The sequence below is a fragment of the Perissodus microlepis genome, chromosome 5, assembly GCF_051167445.1.
Source record: "Perissodus microlepis isolate ML-2025 ecotype Zambia chromosome 5, ASM5116744v1, whole genome shotgun sequence".
Lineage (NCBI taxonomy): Eukaryota > Metazoa > Chordata > Actinopteri > Cichliformes > Cichlidae > Perissodus > Perissodus microlepis.
Window position 1 is genome coordinate 5,288,067 of NC_140465.1, and position 21,628 is coordinate 5,309,694.

General features: G+C 40.9%; 1 protein-coding gene across 2 annotated transcripts in view; it reads right to left on the reverse strand.

The window, feature by feature from the left end:
• Nucleotides 1-352: 352 nt before the first annotated feature.
• sox13 (SRY-box transcription factor 13) overlaps nucleotides 353-21,628 on the reverse strand; it is a 28,170-nt gene continuing 6,894 nt past the window's right edge. The window contains exons 2-14 of one of the 2 annotated variants that reach the window (XM_084927486.1): nucleotides 21,268-21,484; nucleotides 21,030-21,132; nucleotides 19,225-19,311; nucleotides 16,700-16,872; nucleotides 16,258-16,326; nucleotides 16,013-16,124; nucleotides 13,538-13,614; nucleotides 12,789-12,954; nucleotides 12,155-12,279; nucleotides 9,473-9,578; nucleotides 7,776-7,946; nucleotides 5,495-5,711; nucleotides 353-4,085 (exon numbers count right to left, since the gene is read on the reverse strand). In XM_084927486.1, coding sequence (XP_084783612.1) covers nucleotides 3,800-4,085; nucleotides 5,495-5,711; nucleotides 7,776-7,946; nucleotides 9,473-9,578; nucleotides 12,155-12,279; nucleotides 12,789-12,954; nucleotides 13,538-13,614; nucleotides 16,013-16,124; nucleotides 16,258-16,326; nucleotides 16,700-16,872; nucleotides 19,225-19,311; nucleotides 21,030-21,132; nucleotides 21,268-21,484 — 1,909 coding nt within the window. In that variant the 3' untranslated portion in view covers nucleotides 353-3,799. Of the gene's footprint in view, nucleotides 4,086-5,494; nucleotides 5,712-7,775; nucleotides 7,947-9,472; nucleotides 9,579-12,154; nucleotides 12,280-12,788; nucleotides 12,955-13,537; nucleotides 13,615-16,012; nucleotides 16,128-16,257; nucleotides 16,327-16,699; nucleotides 16,873-19,224; nucleotides 19,312-21,029; nucleotides 21,133-21,267; nucleotides 21,485-21,628 lie in introns of both variants that reach the window. The other variant, XM_084927485.1, reaches the window with a different exon arrangement.

Sequence of the window (21,628 nt, forward strand, 5' to 3'; positions counted from 1 at the left end):
CTGGAGAAATACCAAGGGCTCAGAGAAGAGCTCGAGAGGATGTGGAGGGTGAAGGTGACGGTGGTCCCCGTGGTAATCGGAGCACTAGGTGCGGTGACTCCCAAGCTAGGCGAGTGGCTCCAGCAGATCCCGGGAACAACATCGGAGATCTCTGTCCAGAAGAGCGCAGTCCTAGGAACAGCTAAGATACTGCGCAGGACCCTCAAGCTCCCAGGCCTCTGGTAGAGGACCCGAGCTTGAAGGATAAACCGCCCTCATATATATATATATATATATATATATATATATATATATATATATATATATATATATATATATATATATATGTTTAAAAAAGTCACACCAGACACAATTAACACAAGCAATTTTAATATCTTTTGAAAAAACAACAACAAAAAAGCACAAAACTGTGAAAACATAGAGAAATGTACACCTTTAAATTACACAAGCTCTTATAAACAAAATAAAGTCTCTTTCTATATTTACATCAGCAGGGGTTAACGACAGGTGACTCCTCATCACGTCTCACTAAAATAGGATAAACATTTTAAACATGTCATTGATATCCATCTCTGTACACAAAAGCCAGCATCCTTACAACGAGCCCCAACCCCAAGGAGGTCTGCCACTTTGATTTGTCAACTTTGCAGTCAGCCAATGAAGGATTGAGCCAGTCGCACAAACTTTATGTTCAGTCAACAAGGTCACTGAGTGATGAGAACAAAGGCACCAAAATTATCCTTGGGTCTAAAAGTTAAATTATCCTTGGGTCTAAAAGTTAAATTATCCTTGGGTCTTGCTACTTCCTGGCATGTTGCCAGGAAGTAGCAAGTCTATTTCGAGCTTTAGTTTATTCAGTGGATCAAAGAATAGAGCTGCTACATTTGTGACGCATTCTATTCTACGCATCTATTAAAAATCTTTACTAACCTTTACTACTGCTACTTAAAAAGTTAAAGGTTTAAGGTATTTAAAAAAAAAAAAAAAGACAGATTTGTCTTCATTCTGTTGATTTAGGAATAGAGGGAGTATGCAAAGCTGCTACTGTTAGCATTTCTCCAAAAGCAAGTCAGTCCACATGCTTTCACATTAAAAGACCCAAATTACTAGCATTACAAAGGAAATAAGTTTGGGGTGTGGCCACACTGATTGACATGAAGCTGTAGTTGATGGCTGTTTAGGAACGCCACTTAATTCGAGCCACCATGTTTGTTTCTTTTAAGTTAAGCAGTGTTAAGTGTTAAGCAGTCAGTTACACCTGTACATATTTGTAACTTGCTAGCCAAGCTTGCCAGCATTAGCTAATTACTAATTTAAAAGAAATAACATGGCATCAGTCACAAGTGCAAAACAAATGGGTAAAGTCCCAGTCCATCTTTTACATGCAGACTAACTGCAAAAAACCTAGGTTTGCTTTTTCAGCATGTTAAACTTGTTAAAGAATACACACTAGTAAGTGCTTATGAGGAGTAAATGTTACTAAGGACGCAGGGATGATTATGGTGTCTGGAGTTCTCATTACTAAATCTACCTTCCTTTTGCTTTGGGTAATATTATATATAAATTTTTATAGATAAACATTTGTTCCCATCATAAGGAAATGGGGGTTTTGTACCAATAAACAACAGCTCTCTCTCCAATCTGAGGCACAGGCTGTGTCCAAAACCACTCCCTAATTACTCTATACTGCACTCTCAGTTTACATCATACACACACACACACACACACACACACACACACATATGTGTATGAGTGTGTGTTAAATGGCATTGCACTACTCAACAATGCAAAATGAAGGTCAGTTGTCCAAAAACCTGCTGCTGACTGCTGTGTATAACAGATCTAAGGCAGGAGAGAAGCAGTGATTAGGGACACAGCCTCACAGTTTTGGGGATGATCTGCCTCTCTGTTACAGGAACAGGAACGTAAAAGACGATGAAAGGAATACTTTAGCCTTTTTAGATGAAATTGACAAACATTTTTAAAGATTAAAAAAAAGCATAGTGATAATAATGATAATAATAATAATAATGCTGCGAGAGGCTGCATCTCAGAAGAAAAACACAGCAGACATTTGGATACACAGATACGAGGTGTTCAACACGACATCCAGTAAACATGCAAAGAAGCAAACAGAGGTATAAAAAAATAGGCTAGGCTGAAGTTAACCCACCATGCTGTGGAGAGGGCACTGATGGACACACGATGACAGCAGCATGGCTCAAACTAACAGTGAGATGTGGGAGGATGATGGTGAGGTTGCAATGTTGATTAATTGTACGTTACTTTTGGGCAACAAGGCCTGTCCGACCAGAAAAAGACATTTGAAAAAAGCACGACCTGAACTACACTGAATGAAGTCCTGCTTTATCAGCTCAAAGCTAGCTTTGCTTTTGGCTGGTGCTATATAAATCTATACACATAAAAGATTGTCGTATATATATTTATATATGGCATGTCACTATTCTGGGACGCCCTTCCACTCCATACATAGAAAGCCAGAAATGGGAGGGCCCTGTGCACAACAGAGCGGCAGATATGACAATGGATTAGTTCAGATTCAGTATATAAGGAGAATCCTGTGGAAAGGTGAGTTGCAAAGTGACTTGCAGATCTGCAACAACTGCCAATTGGATGTGTAGAAAGGCTGATAGCTCAGATCGAACATGGATCATGCAAATTTGGGGAGAAGGATTGTTGAGATAAACCTTTCATGCTAACTCTCCAACTGGTGCAAATGCAGAATAAGAGTGTGCCAAACACAATCTGTGCTTTTTGTCGTTAGCTTCACTAAGCAAAGTCAGAGAGAGAGAGTTAGCACTCTCAACGCTCACTGCACAGACTCAGGGAAGGTAGCAGCAGCGTCTGCTGGCCAGATGACTGAATCTCTCCCCCTGACATGTTAATACTGCTGCTGCCCTACCTGCTGTTTCAGCCTCCTGCAGGCTTTGTAGAGCTGTTTATCCTTTACTTTTAGTGCATCACATTTGTGTGCAGTGATGAGCTTAAAGACTGAACATTTCTAACATAAAGCCTGAGTTACAAACGCACACACATTTAAGTGGTAGTGTGCATATAAGATATATTTTTTTCCGTCTTGAACCATCCTATGGCCCGAGGCAACTGTTACTGAATATGACCATTAGTTTTTAATCTCGTAAAGCACACAGTACCAAAACTGCTGAAATGCACCTTTAATCACCAAATTATTTTATCCCTCCAGTTTGATTTGTGGTGTAACTTAAATAGGATGTGTGGCAACAATAGTAATAACCACTCTTCTCCAGCAGGTGGCAAAGCTGACATACTGAACCCCAGAGTGGCTGTTCCTTAGCTGTCTGACAGGAGGAAACAGGTACTCTGCTGAACTTTTAATCAATCTGCTTTAATTCCAGTCCCTGTGGGGGCATTTTGTTTGCCATAAGTCAACATGGGGAGAAAACAAGAAGCAGAAGGGATTAAATGATAAACCTTCATAAATATAACTCCAAAGTTTTGACACAAAGCATGTGATGACATGATACGTGTAAAGGGAAATGATAAAAGCTTGTCTTTATGCGTTTGTGTAGGCGAGGTTTTACTGGAGAATAGGCTAATTTACAACGGGGTGAGTATGACGTTTAATTTTTTATTCCCCCATTCACACACTCCCTCACCATTTCTTTAGTTCATCCTCCATTCCTCCTCTCTGACTGTCATTCATCAAAGAGCAACCCGCCCACCTCAGCTACCCTCCCCTCTCATCCTATCCCTCATCTTTAATTTTCCTTTTCCTGGGTCCTCTACCAGTTGCCTTTCTTTAGTCCGTAAGGAGCACCAGTTCTCCCTCACTCCTCTCTCCCCCATCACTTTCCTCTCCTTCGCTGTATGGCGGTCGCTCCCTCTTGCGTTCCCGCTCTCTCTCCCTAGGCAGAGAGGTGGGTGTGGTCTGTCCCTCAGCTCTGCGAGGGATGGGCGGGACTTGCGGCAGGTAATGCTCCAGTAGCGCAGGGTGAAAAGGCATGGTAGCGACAGAGACCGAGCTGCTACCCCCCGGGTACTGGCCATCGCTGTGGGGGTAATGGATCTGCTGTGGCTCCGTCTGACTGCAAAGACAGGAAGTGACACGTATAGTCAGATATTCTGAGGCATTTATTGTCAATGAAAAAGTTAATCAAAGGCTTTAAAATGCTGATATTGACACAGTATCCCTTAGGAAACGGTGGTTACTGGTGTTAGTGGCAGGTCTCTACTCCTGTGTGAATGGGGCTTGGCAATCAATTAGATAGTGTTTAGCTGCAACCATTCACCAACCAGCTAAACTTCAAAAAATAGAGTGTTTAATTTATTAGCTAAAGCTAGATATTTGTGCTAATTCCCCTCCAAACCAAATATGTTTAGTGTTGTTTAGCTAAGAGTTAGCTTAGCTTTGGTTTTTTAGGTAGTGCTAAGCAGGCAGTATATATAAACACAGATTACAATATCATGAGAGCTGTAACACCAGAGTGTAAAATAATACGTATATTTTAAAACTGGTCTTTACATTTTCACGTCTGTTTTGTTTGTTTGTGTGTGTGTGTATGTTTTGCTGCCATGGCAGCCGATCTGTTTCGACATCACAAGTGCTGATTGGGTGAAGCGTCTGTAGTCACGCTTCATGGCGGTAAGTTGTTTTTTGCAATCTATGTTTTAATAAACCACCTTTAATGGTTTAAAAAACTTTGACAAATACCAGATCATTGTTTTGGATCTCCGAGCGGGCAAGGCTCCCGGAGCGCTCCCGTTCGAATACTTGTCAACAGATCCTAAACCAGCAACCGAGTCTAAGGGTAAGTGCTCGAACAAGTCTGATCAGCAGCAACTCTACCTCTCCGTTTACAGGAGTTAAGGGTTCTGTTGCTGGTATCTTGGTGCGTGACACCACAGAGCACCTTTAAAGGTCCTGTTGGAGCCCAGGCTTCAACAGGTTAGAGCTGTTTTAACGCTAAAATGGTAAAACCCAATGGCACATTAGGCCGGTATTGTTCTCCTTCATAAGTATACGAGCCAGTCAGTCTACCAGTGTCTTCAATATGAAAGAAACAGGATTGAAGCTTTAGGCCAGTGTGACACCCTGATATTGATGTTTTGTTTCTATAAAGAGCCTAATAGAGGCTACATGTGCTAAAGCAAAGACAAACAAGAGTGAAACAGAAAAGCACTCCAAAACAACCACTGTTAACATTTCCAGCCTCCAACTCCTCCAGCTTAACTAGGAGTTAGAGGGACCAATAGAGAGGGATTCTATTCATTGTCGAGGACACTGAACAGCCCAGCTGCAGTTGCAGTACTCCACTTTTGTTTGTGTCTTCAAGAATAAAGGAGGATAAAAAGGGGGGGCTTTGAGAGCTGCAAGCATTGTCTCCAGTGTGTGGAGGTGCAGCACAAACTCTTGTCAGGGGATTGAATTGTCAGTGTTTTTCTGCCAGGGACAAATTCTTTCGCAAGTTCTTTCTCAAAGCCGCTCAGACTCTACCTGTGCCCGTAGGTCCCTCTCTGTTCCTGCCGGCGGCTCTTCATCATGGCCTTGTACTCGCCCACCCGCAGCCGCCGTCCCTCCACTATGCAGGTCCGTTTGGGTCGGGGTTTGTATTTGTAATCGGGGTAGCGCTCCAGATGCTGCCTGCTCAGCCTCGCCTGCTCTTCGTAGTAAGGCTGCTTCTCCTGGTTAGACATGGCTTTCCACCGCGAGCCTACAGACAAAGACGCACCAACACAAAGGAGTGAGTTCATGTTCTCCAGCAGCAGAAGCTGTCATGGCTCGCCATGTTTCATTTCTTGTGGGGTTTTTGAAGCATTTGTCCCATGTTTTATGTGCTACTCTGCCTGCATCTACATGTTGTCTTACTTTGGTAATTATCTTTCCTTGCACACCTTTTGTTATTTTACTTCCTTTTTGTCTCCCCTCCTTTGTAATCATCAGCCCTGCCCTCATTGTCCCACCTGTTCCCAATTAGATCCCTGTTTATTTATCCCGTCTCTCCTTCAGTCTTTTTGTCACTCTTTCAGTTTTTCCATCTGTTTACTCTCCTGGATTCGCGTTTCTCGATTAACCCAACCTTGGAGTTTTCTTCCCCCTCATTGTTCTCTGCTGTAAGTTTAAGTAAGCTGCTGAAAGCTTGCCCTTTTGTTTGGTATCCTGTTTGCATTGTCCTGCATTCGGATCCTCCTTTTGTTAATCCATTAACAGAATGGTTATGCAAGAGAGGAAGCTTAAAATGCTTGTCGGGCCCACGTGGTTTCATTTTTGTTCTCACTCATTCAGATTTCGACAAAAGGTTTCAAGCAGATTTTATTCATTTTTTATGCACCTTTAAACTCCCATAAACATTCCCTTAGATGCTAGCTGTTTTCCTATTTGAGTCTTCCCAAGGACGCTGCTACGGTGTTAACATCAAAATATAACCAAAAAGAGGCTGCAGTAGCCCTCCTTCTGGATATTAGCAAAAATATCTCTTAATTATGAGGTTTAATTATCGGGGGTTTTACAGTCCTACCTAAATACAGCAATTTTCTTTTTTGGTTCGTCACAGCGGGGGACATTAGTGCCACTATTTTTAAGTCTTTCTTAAGAAGAGAAAGTAAAATTGGCGAAAGATTCAGGACGTTAATTCTGGTACCTCTGCAGTCTAATTCATCACTGGTGATGAGCCCAACACTAACATCAGACAACCAGAATGTGTCATTTTTTCCTTTATTACTTTATTCTCCCAATTATTGGCAATAAGGTGAAAAAGAAATTTACTCTAACTGACACGTTCACATTTTTGGGCCATCACCCAAAATAAAGGGTTAGTCTATGCTGATGACCTAGACTCAGACGTCATACTCGTGTTCCTTTACATTTTGGAAAGTTTCTTTATTATTGCATTTACTGGTAACTCTCAAAGGATTACCTCAAGACCGAAGAAAACCTAAAAAGCTGCTGATTCCCCGGCAAGTTCCAAAGAATCTCATCTTTCCTTTCTAACCCTTCTTTCACTTCATTTCTAAAAATATGCGTTTGTGTTCAGACTTGACTTAGTCATGCCCCTAATTTTTAACACTGAAAGTTCCTGTTAAAATGCTCCGAGTCTCTCTTTACAAAAAAGATCCACACATCTAAATCTCATGATATGCAAAGCCCCGTTTCTTCGTGTTTTCTTTCCCGTTTCGTTTTTTAACTATCTTGATCACGCTCTCTCACATTCACTGATATAAAGCGCCTTGAGGCGACTTTTGTTGTGATTTGGCGCTATATAAATAAAATTGAATTGAATTGAATTGAATCTGACTGGTTAAAGCTAACTCATAGTACATGGTGATAGGCAGAATTACCTATTAGCTTTCCATATGGTTCTGTGTCACAAGCTACCTGATTCTTCCATAAAGGTTATTCAAAAGCAAACACTTTGAAATAATAGGTCAAAAAGCAGCATGTTTAGGGTTGTAGTCAAAACTATGTTTTATGCATTGAAAGATAAGTATTAAGCAAGTAATCAGTACTATGTATTTAAGCAAATTAGTGGTTTTTATGTGTGTCTGTGTGAAAGATAGACACACAAACTCTCTACAATACAAAGGAATGTAAATGTTTGTTTGGGGGAAAGGGATTCATGTCTGTGTGTGTGTGTGTGTGTGTGTGTGTGTGTGTGTGTGTGTGTGTGTGTGTGTGTCTGTGTGGTTGAAGAAGCAGGTGGGTCTTTACTGCCTCACATGTGCCAGGCAGGGTCTCAGAATAGAGACATAAACCCACCCCTAACCAGTGCTGCTCTCACCCAGGATCTTGCTGATGGAGGAGTTGTGCATGTCAGGGAAAGCTTGCAGGATCCTCCTGCGCTCGTCCTTGGCCCACACCATAAAGGCATTCATGGGTCTCTTTATGTGGCCTGAGGAGGGAGGCGGCCGTGCCTCAGCGTAGCCGCCTGGGACTGAAACGTTCAGGGTACCTACAGTAAATAAGGGTACAGGCTGGCTTGTAAATATGTTACAAATATATAGAGGGATAGCTATTTGTTTCTTGCTGTAAGTGGTGCATGTCTGAATATTAACCTTTTTTTCTTGCAACACTAAAATTGGTGAAAGTTTCTCTTCACCCACAAACATCTAATTTCATATGATTCACATTCTCCATCCTGACGTTTAAACCAAAGACAGGAGTTACTAAGCTTTACAAAGATAAGGTTATTACTTTGATGAAGCTAAATCTGAAGGTCTTGTATATCGTATTTTCATCTTTAAATGTCTGTGCCATATTCTGATGGCACATTAATAAAGCATGTTTGGAAGAAAACATTTCTGCTAATCGTGCTATTTCCCAGAAACATACAACATTAAACAGGCTCTCCTGATTTAGCCAAGTGGTTGCTTTACCGAGATCAACATCTGAGTGACAGTAATGCCTTTGATTAGCATTTTTCCAATATGGAAGTAAGTTAATATTAGCTTGCATACATGAGCTTTCCTGGTTGCTGCTAGGCAATGCAGATGAGCATTTAGCTAGCTAGATTTTGACAGTGGCGCTTAGGGGAGCGATAAAACAGGTAATTTAATGGGCAGTATTGCAGACTATTAGCTTGGACAAAAGGGAGCCAGAATTCAAGTTAAAGTCACACTAGGTAATTAGCACCTTTTAGTGCTAAAATTAAAGTTAGCACTTGCTGTGTGGATTAGCTCTATAGTGTAATGATATAGGCATATGCCTAACATGTGGAAGGTTCCTGATTAGAGTTCAGAAGGAGACATTAATCTTTTAGAGTTTGCATCAGGGGTTACATTGGTGCAAAAATCTGCCAAATCTAATATCTCTTGTGGTGACTCCTTGCAAATAAGCACAAAGTGCCTTGAGGTGTTTTGGTGCTATGTAAAAAACCTGAATTGACTTCAAAGAAACTTCTTCAGTGTTCACTTTGTGGCTTCTCTAGCTTTCTCATGCCTGCTAGCAATCTGTTAAATGGTAAATGGACTGGTTCTTCTATAACACTTTTCTACTCTACTTAAGCACTCAAACCACTTTATACAACATACCTCATTCACACATTCACACACATTTTTCTATGCTTTTTCAACTTAAACACTTTCTATGTAGCATTCACACACTTTCACACTCTGATGAACGCATCAAAAAGCAACTTAAGGTCCAGTGTCTTGCAGACTGGAGCAAAACTCCAACTTTCTGATTAGCAAATGACCTATTTTACCGTCCGAGCTAAAGCCACCCCAATCTAATCTAGGTCAATCTAAACAGGTTATACTGCATGCTACTTCCATGGAGAAAAAAAATGCTAATTTTAATAAAATTATATGATTCAATCAATTAAAATAAAATATTTGAATATAATGATAAAGATAAATGGATGGGTACCATAATAATAGGATAAGCTATCAGCGCAGCGTAACAAATGTTGGTCTCATTACAACAACAACTTGGCAAAACACAGATAGGCATTAAACAGGCTTTTTCAGGGATGCCTACCCTCAGAATCACTGCTGAGGTGGTCCTCAGTGGACGGCAGGCCATGTCTGTCCTCACCTCTCTCACTCTGAGACATCCTCTCATTGCGAGGAGAAACCTTAAACTCCTGCAGACATTAAAAGAACAAAAACAAAAAACAAAGACATATGAACTCAGAAATGGTCTAAAGTCACACAAATATTCACACACCAGCACAAAGAGACGATTTAAATTTGCACTGCAGTAAAAAAAAAAAAAAAAAAGGTGACCTAATGTCGAAGAGGAGTGTTCATGGCGCACGTGTTACACTGGAGTGCTATTTAAGGTAAAGACATGGCACGCTCGCCATATCAGCTGCTGCTTAAATGCAGAGCTGTAAATGCAAAGACAGGAAATGACAACACTATGGAGGAGGAAGAATGGTGTTTATTGTTGGAGGGAGGAAAGGTAAAGAAGACAAGGCAGGGACGGGAATGTGGCAACTCTGAATTTGCAAAACTACCACACCATCAGCGTATTATCTGTCGACCATTCCCCGCGCTGTAAAACGCTATTCATCCACATGCAGCGGTGTGAAGCGCAATACCAAAATAGGTCAGTCAACAGTATTGGTGTTAACATAGTCGCCAAGGCGAGATGGAGCAGGATAATGGAGGAGAGGAGGAGGAGGAGGAGGAGAAGGAGGAGAGCCACAGATTACAGTATTACTGTGGACAAAGAGACAGGGCAGGTGGCTCAGTCAATGCCACACTGAGGCCTTTGTGGTATTGTAAGGCTGCAACAGCTGTTGCTTAGGACGAAGCAGAGACCAAAGCTTTAGCCACCTTAAAGAACAAAAACGTAAGAACCCAATAGAAGACCATTTTCACAAGAAGCAGAACAAAATAAACAGCAGGTTCTCGAACAAAATATGCAATTTTGAGATAGTCTAGTAGCACTTACAAACAGCAGTTTACAGTTTACTCAGCTGACTTACTAAGCTGTAATAATGTGCTTCTGCATGTGGGTGCGGATGTGTTGGATACTCAGGAGGAGCGCAGCACCATGTAACCCTAAACCAACCTCTAAATGTCGACCAGAGAAAGAGCAATACACCGTTTACATCAGGAGTCCATATATTTATTTTAATACAGCTAACGTAAACTGAGTGGTGTGATTAAGCACACAAACACAGTCAGTTCTGTACAACATTATGTGAAGCTGTGCTGGTTTAATTTCATAGATTTTAAATAAAAGATGGACGTCGGGTTGTGGAACTGGATAAATATATCAGCTACTTGTAACAAACAAAGAGAGGGACACACAGGTCTAAAGACCGATTGGCAACCTCCTGGCAACTTCCAGCAACCAGTGGTTATGAGGTGATCGCCAACCTGCCTCGACTCAGGCCTTAGGCAGGTGGTCTGCGTTCTTAAAAAACTTCTCTCAACAATAAATAATTAATGAACTTGTAATTTACAAAATAAACATCTAATAAATAAAACTAGGGTCTGAAATCACAAATTCTGAAGGAAGATTTTTCCTAATGCTTCAGTCTGACTGGCTTATAAGTGTGGATTAAAAATACATATATATATATATCCAATATCCGCTAACCTTTCAGCAACATTCGCATTCAGAAGTTGGTGGAGACATACAGAACTAAAAGATAGTTAATATTTAGATTTCTATGACTATGACTATTGTTCTGTGGCAACACTGGAAAAAACAACACTATGACAAAGGAATATGTGGAAGGATATCACCAAAGCAACATTAATCTGCGACATGTTTTTACTGCCCCCATGTGGCCAGAACGGGGGCAGGTCTATGATCTCGACCAGCGCTTCCCAACCTTTTTTGCGCCACGGACCGGTTTATGTCCTACAATATTTTCACGCACCAGCCTTTAAGGTATTGCGGATAAATACAGCAAAATAAAACCAGTACCAGTACAAAAAAAGGAAGATTTATTCATAACACACGGGGGAAAACCCAGGGAGTTAACGATAAAAACTATATTTAAAAAAAAAAAAAAACGATAAAAACCCTGAAAACCATAAATTTCACACCCAAGCCTCAACTCTTGCGGCCCGGTACCAAACGACTCACGGACCGGTCCGTGGCCCAGGGGTTGGAGACCGCTGATCTGGACTTCACAAAGGCAACCCATCCATAGGAAAATACTGGGATGGAAGGACTTTGGTAGCCAGCTAGCAGAGACAAATTTAAAAAATAATATTGAGTTGGCTGCCCAGTACAAATTCATGTGGTCTCGGACAGACGAAAAAATGAAAACAAATTGCAAAATATACTTGGGTGGCCTTCAGGATACCTGGGTGGGCCCTAAGTAAAGTCTATGTGTGGGAAACACTATAAAGTGATGTGAAGAATTCTCAGGTAAGAGACTGAGATAATGCTACGACACAAAACACGTATTAAGTTTCTTTTTTTTTTTCTTTTTTTTTTTTTCCCCTCTTTATTTATAAAGTTTTGCACACGTAATTTAACATATCAGGCCCAATACAGCAAGTACGTATTAAGTTTCTTTGTGTGTGTTTTGTGCATTTGTAGGCTATATGCCACAGTGTTACTAGAGATAGCCTACAGTGAAACCTAACCTAAAAATGGCACAGTATGTACAATGGCAATTTCCAGAACGAAGTCCGTGTCTTAAAGTGGCTCGAACACACCGCTCTAACTGGAGTTTAAACATTAGCTCACCGCCTTTCCGCCAACTTCTCTCTCCCGGTCCCGGTCCCTCTCCCGCCCCGCACTGCCGTGGCTCCTCAGGAGCTGCTGGGCATCGTGGATAGCCTGGGTGACCACGTCGCCGTCTCCCAGGAAACCTGCAGACAAAAACAAAGCACGAAGAGGAGAGCACAAAATGAGGACCAAGATAATTATGATGATGAAGGAAAAGAAAATGAGACAGAGGAAGGTAAAGTGTCAGTTCTCATCAGAAGACCTCCTCTAGAAACACATCACGGATCTTATGAACAGTCACCTACAGATGATGATTAGTTTCATATCCTGCTGCTGGAAATGACAGAAAGTTGAAGAATGCAATCATTCTCTTGTGGAAAAAGACGACTGCACAAAGTTTTAATTCATTTCAGCCACTTGCTCAGTATTTACTGTATTTTATACAAAATAGAGAATAACTGTTTATGAGTATCTGAGCGTCCTTTATTAATGCTTAGTTTGTCGTATTAAAATCAAAAAAAGTTATGTTCGTTGTGCTCAGTCTCCTTAAATCAACAGTGAATAGATCTACAGGAAATATGATGTGCTGCAGGTTAATGTCAAATGCTTTAATGCTTTACCATGCAAAGCAGTGTGACTGTGTGCAACTCACTGAGCGCAGATCGTGGTGGACTGTGGGAGATCTCTCTCTGGAGATCTCTGGGTCTGTATGCCCCCTGCAGCGCCAGTGATCCCAGCTCCAGGCTCTGTGGACTGGGTGTCTTCCCCAGCTCTAGACCCTTGGGCTTGGAGGTCAGGTTCAAGGGCTGACTTGCTTCCTAAACACACAGCAAGAGCAGATGAGCAGGGGTGGGGCTACTTCGACATATTCAGGTGTAACCGCAAAGACCAAGGGTGTGCGTGTATTCCAGCTATGCACGGCACATTTGGCATGTCGGAGCAGATCTGTCACACCTTTGTAGTATTTTTTTTAGTCTTTTGTCTTCAAGTTATCCTCCTCCTCTCTTCCCTTTTGTTTATTTAAGCTATGTTGATCTATCCCTGCTTGAGAACCTGCCGTGCAAACACGAGTCGCACTACATTTACACACACACACACACACACACACACAAGCACACACGCACGTCGAGAAAACACACACCTATGGCCACACACATTAAACCTTCAACAGAGGGTGTGGTGTATTCCTAAAGCTTTTCAGCCTCCCAAATACCAGAAAAGGATATTATTTGTTCGCTCCAGAAGACTTCACTTTCTTTAAGCTTCCTAAAACCACACACATGCAGAAGGTACGCACACCATACAGCAAGCAAACACAGCCATAATTCCCTGACTTCTCAGTAATGTGCTCATATAAAGAAGTGAGTTGGACAAGGTATGCACGATAAAATGATACTGTACCTGTCGGAGGGAACCACTGCTTCTCTTCACGGGGGTGGGGTGAGTGTTTGACAGTATCTGCATGGAGTAGTCCATAGCTGTGAAAGGTTAAAATTAAAAATAAATAAATGACCATTCTTAATGCATAGATTTAAGGGTTAAGAACGAACAGCAGTTTTAGACAGAACCAAGTTTAAAAGTAAAACTATTAGCATTACTATTATCATTAGCCTGTTAAAAAATTGTTTAGTTACCATCCTAACGGACCAAGCAACACGCTAGCATTTTATGGGTAAAATTAGCTTCACTGTAAAGCCTGTTGCAGACACTGACAGCTGGAGCCACAACAGCCAAGCAGCCTTCCATGGCTGGGACTCATGCTCAGCTGGTGTATTGCACTGTAAAGGCTTAGTGGTAAAATCCACGCAGTCATCAAAACATATGCACGGACCCTCGCCCTTGATGACCAAATTTATGTCACGTGGACCCATCAGACCCAAGCGGACCACAGCAGACGTGGAGAGTATACTCAGAGCTTAAGAAAAAAGGACATTAGCCTAATTATGTTCAGCTCAGACACATGATGAATAGCGTACTTGTAAAAACTAAAATGTTATGTGGCCTTTTTATGTAGCGCAGGTGTTTATTTCAGCTATTCACCTCCATTAACTTGCACTCACTGAGGACTATCTAGGCTGAAATGCAAAGACTCTAATCTGGCCCAGTGGACGGCTTTTGAAAGTGTGAAGGAAGACATAGACTCTGGGCTTTTAACTGTATTTTCATAAGTTTTACAGCTTTTCCTATTGAAAAAACCCACCCCATCCCAACACTGCCATACACGCCACACCAAAGTAATTAAAGTGGTTTCTTTGTCTTTGTTGGACATCCCTGTCCTACAGCCTTACATTCATTTTAGCATTTAAATGTTCACTTCCAGCATCATTAGCCATGAATCCACCATAATACGAAGGCAGTTTGTTTATACAGAATATCGAGTGCAGAGGATAAGGCAATATCACCTCTCCAATGGCAATAGCTTGAGATTTGCCAAGATAAATTTGTGATATAGCATTTATTCAGCTAAGGTTGAATAATAACGTGAGTAAGTGATACAGTCATTCTGAGACAGTAGATGTTTTGTTACAGTTTGAGAATTAACATAATTTGCGCATGGCCAAGTGGGAGTTGCAGGGAATGTCCCCAAAATACAATGTCCAGTTGATACGTGAGGTTATATGCAAATGTCCAAACAAATAAAAGATCTGAACAAAATGAAAGCAAAGGGCTCAAAGTTTCACTGCATGCATATTGTTTTTAAAAACGCTCTGGTTACTGCTGACCTCTTCTACACAGCCCAGCACTCCGACACATTTTACATTCATGTGTCAAAACATTCAGAGCCGCTCACGCACACGTGCGCTTCTCGATATAATGGCTATCCTTAAATTCCACCTACACTGTTTTAAAGACTGGCCTTGTGTCTTTAAGTTTGAAAAGACCCACAAGCACAGCTTTTAAGGCTGGTGAAAGCAAGCTTCTACAAAGCTGTGGCGTTCGAAGCCGTGGCCTCTATAGCCTGCTAACTGTACAAGCATACGCGTTTGAAAGGTACATTCAAGCACACTGTTGCACTGGAGTCTCACGGATGCCTTTCTAGTTCCTATAAAATAGCCCCTGAGTTGAAGTACATAAACATACTTAAGCTTTTCTTTAAAACACTCAGGGATGGCAACTTATGGAGCTGTACTGATGGAGATATCTTTTCAGCACAAAGTTCCTGGCCTTCAAAGCTTGCAGTCATTGGTAAGTAGAGTGTTCATTCTTCCCACACAACAGGGTGCATAAGAAAAGGCTTTGAATGAATTGACAAAACACAGTGTTCACTAAATCAAGGGAATCCTTGGAGGATTATTAGCAGGTCACAGCAGTATTTGAAGAAGAATGTAGTATACAGCATGACCTTATTGAGCCCTCCAGAAATACTTTGATTTGCTGGGAGTTTCTCTGACTAAAATGGACCATCAGTATCAGTGTTGTGTTTATTACTCAGTAAAAGTAACGTATTACACATGATTCATTACTTGTTTTACAAGTAATAAAGTAATGCATTACTCTGTGGAGGCAGAATGCCCTTCACACAGGTCAGTCCAGAGGTTGTTAAAGGACACTTCTCTGAAAGTTACTTTATATGGTTGCAAACATGTTTAAATATGAGTGATGGATTAAAGATTATTAGAATATTACCTTGTTGTTGCCGTCATAACTTTCCAGTGTTTCAAAAGCCATTGCTAGAAATGTCTGCAGTGTTTGCCTGATATTCCTTAAAATTACGGACATATTAATCAGAGCGGTGTTCCTAGATCCCACAGCCTGAGTCAACAACCCTGCCCCAACAAAGCAGCTCCGAGCTTTCTTTTAATGCTGCACTGTTGTCAGCCTGCATATGAAAAATAAACCATAATAAAACTGAAACCTTTCCACTTGATTACTCACTCGGCTTGCAGGGGATCGGTTGCAGTGGCAAGGTCATCTGGGGGTCAGAGTTGACCTGGAGGGGTTGGGTGGTGGGGTGGAAAGCTGGAATCATCACATAGGGCATGTTCACCTGCTGGGACAGAGCAGGACACGTGCATGTTACAGATAAGCCCCATCCGTCTCACACATTCATTTATTAATCTCCCACTCTGCTCCTTGAAGTGATTCAGGAAGATGTGCGAAAGGTCGTGAGAGGAGCTGACCTGGATCTGCTGCTGAAGCAGGTTGATCTTGTGCTGCTGCTGGATGAGCTGCTGCTGCTGCTTGGCGATCTGAGACACAGAAAAACGAGACACACAACAAGTGAGCGCTAGCCTGTATAGCCGCATGCGGCGGTTCATTTATTCCCAGAAAAAAGCTGGCGAGTGCGTGCGGTGTTCTCCTTCTGTGGACTTGTGTGAAAAAAGGCACATTAGACAAAGATCTTTTTTCAATTTCGGCCATCTAATTTGCCTAGTGTTTGTATGGAGCAAGAACACAAGCACCAGTGCACACAGGGGCTTTTCGTCTGTTTGGTCAGAAAGGCCCTTTATATTCTTCATCAAGATAATACACAGCAGAGAGACAGAAATTTGTTTTGAGATGTCCACATGTTTGCATGTTCTGTTGAACTGGGTGACTGATGCAAAGATCTGGTAGAGATACCTGTTCTTGCTGTTGCCGAGCCAGCTCCATCTGCTGCTGCTGTTTCTCCAGCAACAGGGCGGCCATGTTTCTCTGCTCAGAGTGGGCTCCCAGGAGCTGCTCCCTCAGACCACTCAGCTGGTTGATCATCATCAACAGCTGGAGCTCCTTCTCTGCCAGAGATTCGGGGGTACCTGGTGGGAGGAGTGGGAGGCTTTGTGTTTTTATGCAGGATAAGGCCGATTTTTTTTATTCCGTTTTTGCTTTAGTAATGTCTCCAACTATCACCATTATTATACCGGAGGGATAAAAAAATACTATTCTCTTCTTGTTCTTACAGTTTTGTTATATAACCTCGCATGTTTTCCCATTTTTCCCACAAAATTTCTCAAAACATGAAGCTTTTCTTCTCTTTATAAAAAAAAAAAAAATCATATTTTTATGGTGAATAATATTTTTCAGTTTTACAAAAAGATATTTTTGCTCTTGTTTGTAGATGAAACTTTTATTAAATTAAATTTCACAAAATACAAAACTTTTGTCATTTTTATGAGACTGAGAACAATTTCTTGTAATTACCTAAAAAAGTTATTTTTTCCTCCACAAAACAATATTTTCAGCAAAGTTTTTAATGTTAAACTTTCCCTCTTTTAAAAACATCTTGTTATAATAACAAACTTCTCAATCTCACAAAAACCTTTCTAACTTTCACAGGATCATTTTCAAATGTAATATCTTGTCTTTTATCTCCTCACACCCTCCGTGGGTCAAATTTCACACATTCAGAAAAACCAACATCTCAAAGAAAAAAACCTGAAGCTTCTTCGTAATATGTTGCTTTATGTTTCCTATATTTCATAATCAATTGCTATCTTGTAATCTCATAACTGCTAGAAAAGGATGTTGAAAGGGTTGAAACTGATAAGCATCTTTTTTCCCCATTTTGCAGAAACAAGCTGTTATAGCAAACTGCTTAGATCAGAAACTGTAGATAATGTTTGCAGGACAGACGCATCTTCACTATGAAAATGAATCTTTCATTGCTGCCAAAACTACAAAGCCAATTCCAAAAATGTGTAAAATGTAAATCTCATAAACTTGTCTTTTATTCACTGTAGAGACACATTAAATGTCTGAACTGAGAAATTGTAAAACTTCAAAATATCTCACATCTCAAAAAAAAGTTGGGATGGGAGCACCAAAGCTGGAGAAGCACTTTCCAGTTAGGTTAACTGGCAGGAGGTCAGTAACATGACTGGTTATACAAAGAGCATCTCAGAGATTCCAAGAAGTACATCAGAGGATAACAAACCTGTAAAAAAACTGCAGCTACAGATTTCAGAATAATGTTTCTGAATGCAAAGTCAGAAAGATTAGAAATATACATAATATCATTAAACGATTCAGCGATTCTGGAGGATTCTCTGTGTACAAGAGACAAGGCAGGAGGCCACCTCTGAATGCTTATCTATCTTCGGGCCTTCTGAAGCTGGACTGAAGCAAAGCGCAAAACTGTTGTTAGATCAGACAAATCAAAAATTTGAAAATCACGAATGCCACTTCCTCTGGTCTAAAAATGAGAAGGACCATCCAGCTTGTTATGAGCAAGCAGTTGAAAAGTTTGCATCCCTGATGGCACAGAGGTGAATTTATCAGTTTGCACATCTGGAGAGGCACAACTAATGCCTCAAGGTACATACAGGTTTTAGAACAATGTATCCCATCCAGATGACGTCTTTTCCAGGGAAGGCCACGTACGTTTCAGTAAGACTCCTCATAGCAGACACTGAAGTGGTGTGCCTGCCATGAACTCCTTCCACTATACAAAAACATCTGGCCCATCATGAAACAAAAAACGCTGAAAAGAAGACCCAGGACTGCCGAGCAGCTAGAGTCTGCTCGCTCTCTGCTCAGTTCTACCAAGCGGTAAACATGGTGTGGCAAGTGTGGGTTTATGATAATCATTACATTCATGTGCAAACAAATACTAACAAAAGAGATCAAATAATTCAGTGAAATGATTGAGATAACAGCAGCACACATGTGCTGTGAGTGTGGTTATATCAGTGAGACGGGCACAGTGACAGCCAGGACTGGATTTCACTGGTGTGTGTTATCACTGTACATATGATAAATATTACATTGTTAACCCCAGAACACACACACGAGTTTTGTAACGCCATCACTACACTTTGTCCTTAATGTAAATATGTAAGAAAAATTTCCCCTTGTGGGACAATTAAAGGATTATTCTATTCTATTCTATTCTATTCACTTTCGCATGGGTGAAAATTTAGGGTTAATTAAGCCTTCACACACACTGGTTATGTTTTACCTTTAAAAAGAAGTAGAAGAAGAAATATCTACATATCTGCCATCTAAATGTCAAACCAATGGTGTGCCACATGCCGCTGTATGCACCAAGCTGTTATATATGATGCTTTTAAATTGATAAAACAAATGAGAAATAGAATAGAAAAGCTGTAATTCATACGGTCTAATTGTATATGTACAACATGATGGTGTTTGTAGTGTTTGAAACTAACCTTTCAGCTGTCCTGACCCCACTGTGCTTTTATCCAGGAGTTTGTCCTTCCAGTCAGCATTCAGCAGCTTCTCAATGGTAGGCATCACTGTTAAGAGGACACAAATGGTACTCAGCGGGACCGCAGTGGGCAGCAGTAGATGGCGTGAAAAATATATTCTGTCAAATAAAATACATCTAACACTAAACTACTTTCTGAGCCTCTCTTCTGCTTTTCTAATGGCATTGATTGAAGAAGACGTTTGAGGTGTTGAAGGGCAGAGGTTGTTTGTGCATCAGGGAGAAGTTTTGAGTGTTTGAGTGGATCAATATTTGGACAGAGAACAATTCAAGGTCAGTGACTGGAGCAAATTTGAGAAAGATTTAAGGCAAGGAGTGCAGGCTGGTTAAAGACTAGAGGGCAACGAGAGTCTTGCACGCAGCTCAGAGAGAAGCCTTTCACTCCCTACCAAAGAAATTGAACACAATCACACATACAAAAAAAAATGCCCCTGAACTTGTTCAGGAATCCAAACAACACCCTCGCTTTGTGAGACAAACCATCACTTCCACACATCGATTTTAAGCAGACTGCATTGTTTAATGCTGAATAGCAGCAGAATGTAGCACTCTCAAACACGTAAGATATGGAGTCATCAAAGTCTGAGATGGGAAAATTATATGGACGTGTGTGCGAGTAAGAGAGAAAGACTCCCACAGAAGGTAATAACACTGAGGTGCAGAAAGGAGAAAGGCTGAGGGCTGAATTGATACTGCCTGAAATCCAGTAAATACTGAGGCAAAACTGTTAAGTGCCAATCCGACTACATGCTAACATCCAAACAGCTTGGTTCTAAAACATTACTCTCAAGATACACAACTGACAATTTTAATGAACTTAAGTATTTATGCCTTCCTGAGCCTGGTTTTATATTAATAATAATAATTTATATTAATAATAATAATTAATAATAATATATTATAAGTTTCTTCCTGTTAAAATTGAGTTCTTCCTTCCCACAGTTGTCTAATCCTGGTTTGGCTACTAACCGTACGACCGTTGCTGTAAACTGGCATTATACAAGCAAAACACACATTCAATATTTGCATAAAACACGAGTCAAAAATGACATACTTTACATGTTACAGTGACTAACTTTTGTTTTGCTAAGCTTATACCTTACAAGTTCAGGCCTCATGCTTGCATGCAGGCGTGACAATGATATCATCTAATTGTCAGTATCTGGCTGTCTGCGAGTATTTGTGCTGTCTCTTATAAAACTGGGAAAATATTATTTGCAGAACCTTTGTAAGTAAAATTAATGCCAAGTATTTTGCTAAATTAACTTAGCAAGTTTCAATGACTAACATTAGGGCCACCCTGTTAAATGAAATGCTCCTGGTAAATACTGGACATTCAACCCCAAATTGCTCCTAATAGCAGGACAGTTTCTTTCCTTCTTGGGAGGTTGACGTTGTTCTTTATTCCGATCCCTGTGAGCTGTTGCTACAGCAACAACAACTCTCCCTGGGGTCTACAGATAAAACCAGCACAAGACATCAACCCATAATGGTACAGTCAGTCACCAAGTAAATTATAAATAAGAGTATGATACAAATAAAACTTTCTCTTGAGTTAAAAACAGCACGCAATCAAACAATCAAGAAATAATAAAACTAGCAATGAATCCTATAATTACATATTATTAATATGTATTAATTCAATAGGCTAATGAACATCAATGCCATGGCAGACAGAACTGACTCTCGGTTTGCACCTCTGTGGTTGTAAATAAAGTTTTGAAATGGCGGTTGCTTTTGACAGACCTTCTTTCAAGTTGGATTGTCCCTCTGATCGATCATGCATCCTAGGTTCCTTCAGTCCCATGGGGCTCTGTCTGTGAGGCAGGTCCTTCCCTGGAGATCCCTCCTGTCAGGACAGAAAAGAGAACCTCAATTAAAATCTCACCAAGAACATGCAAATATACTTTATATTTTGATATACCAATCTATGACACATTCTTGACTTCCTAAAATTCCCTGTCATGCCTTTCGTAATCCTTACTGAAGGGGAGCGAGACAGTGGTGGGGTCAACTGGCGAGCCTCAAGGGGCTGAGTTCCTGACCAATCGCGCGAAGGAGACGTCTTACGAAGTTCGACGCTGGTATCCACTGCAGCCCCTCCCCCAGAGTCTTCACGTTCTACTTTGACACCAATGCCTGCCATGTTGACATCCCCACTGGAGTGAATGTGAAGTGCTGGAGGGCTGGGCTCAACCATTCTGTTGAAAGACAAAAAAAAATACACAATACTAGCTGTCATTTGGGTGTGGTGAGGTTTGGGCACTGGGTAATCATCTCCCAGTTGTAGATTTGGGAGTAAACATATTGGCAGCAAAGAAGAAAAAATAATAGAAAATTTGTTG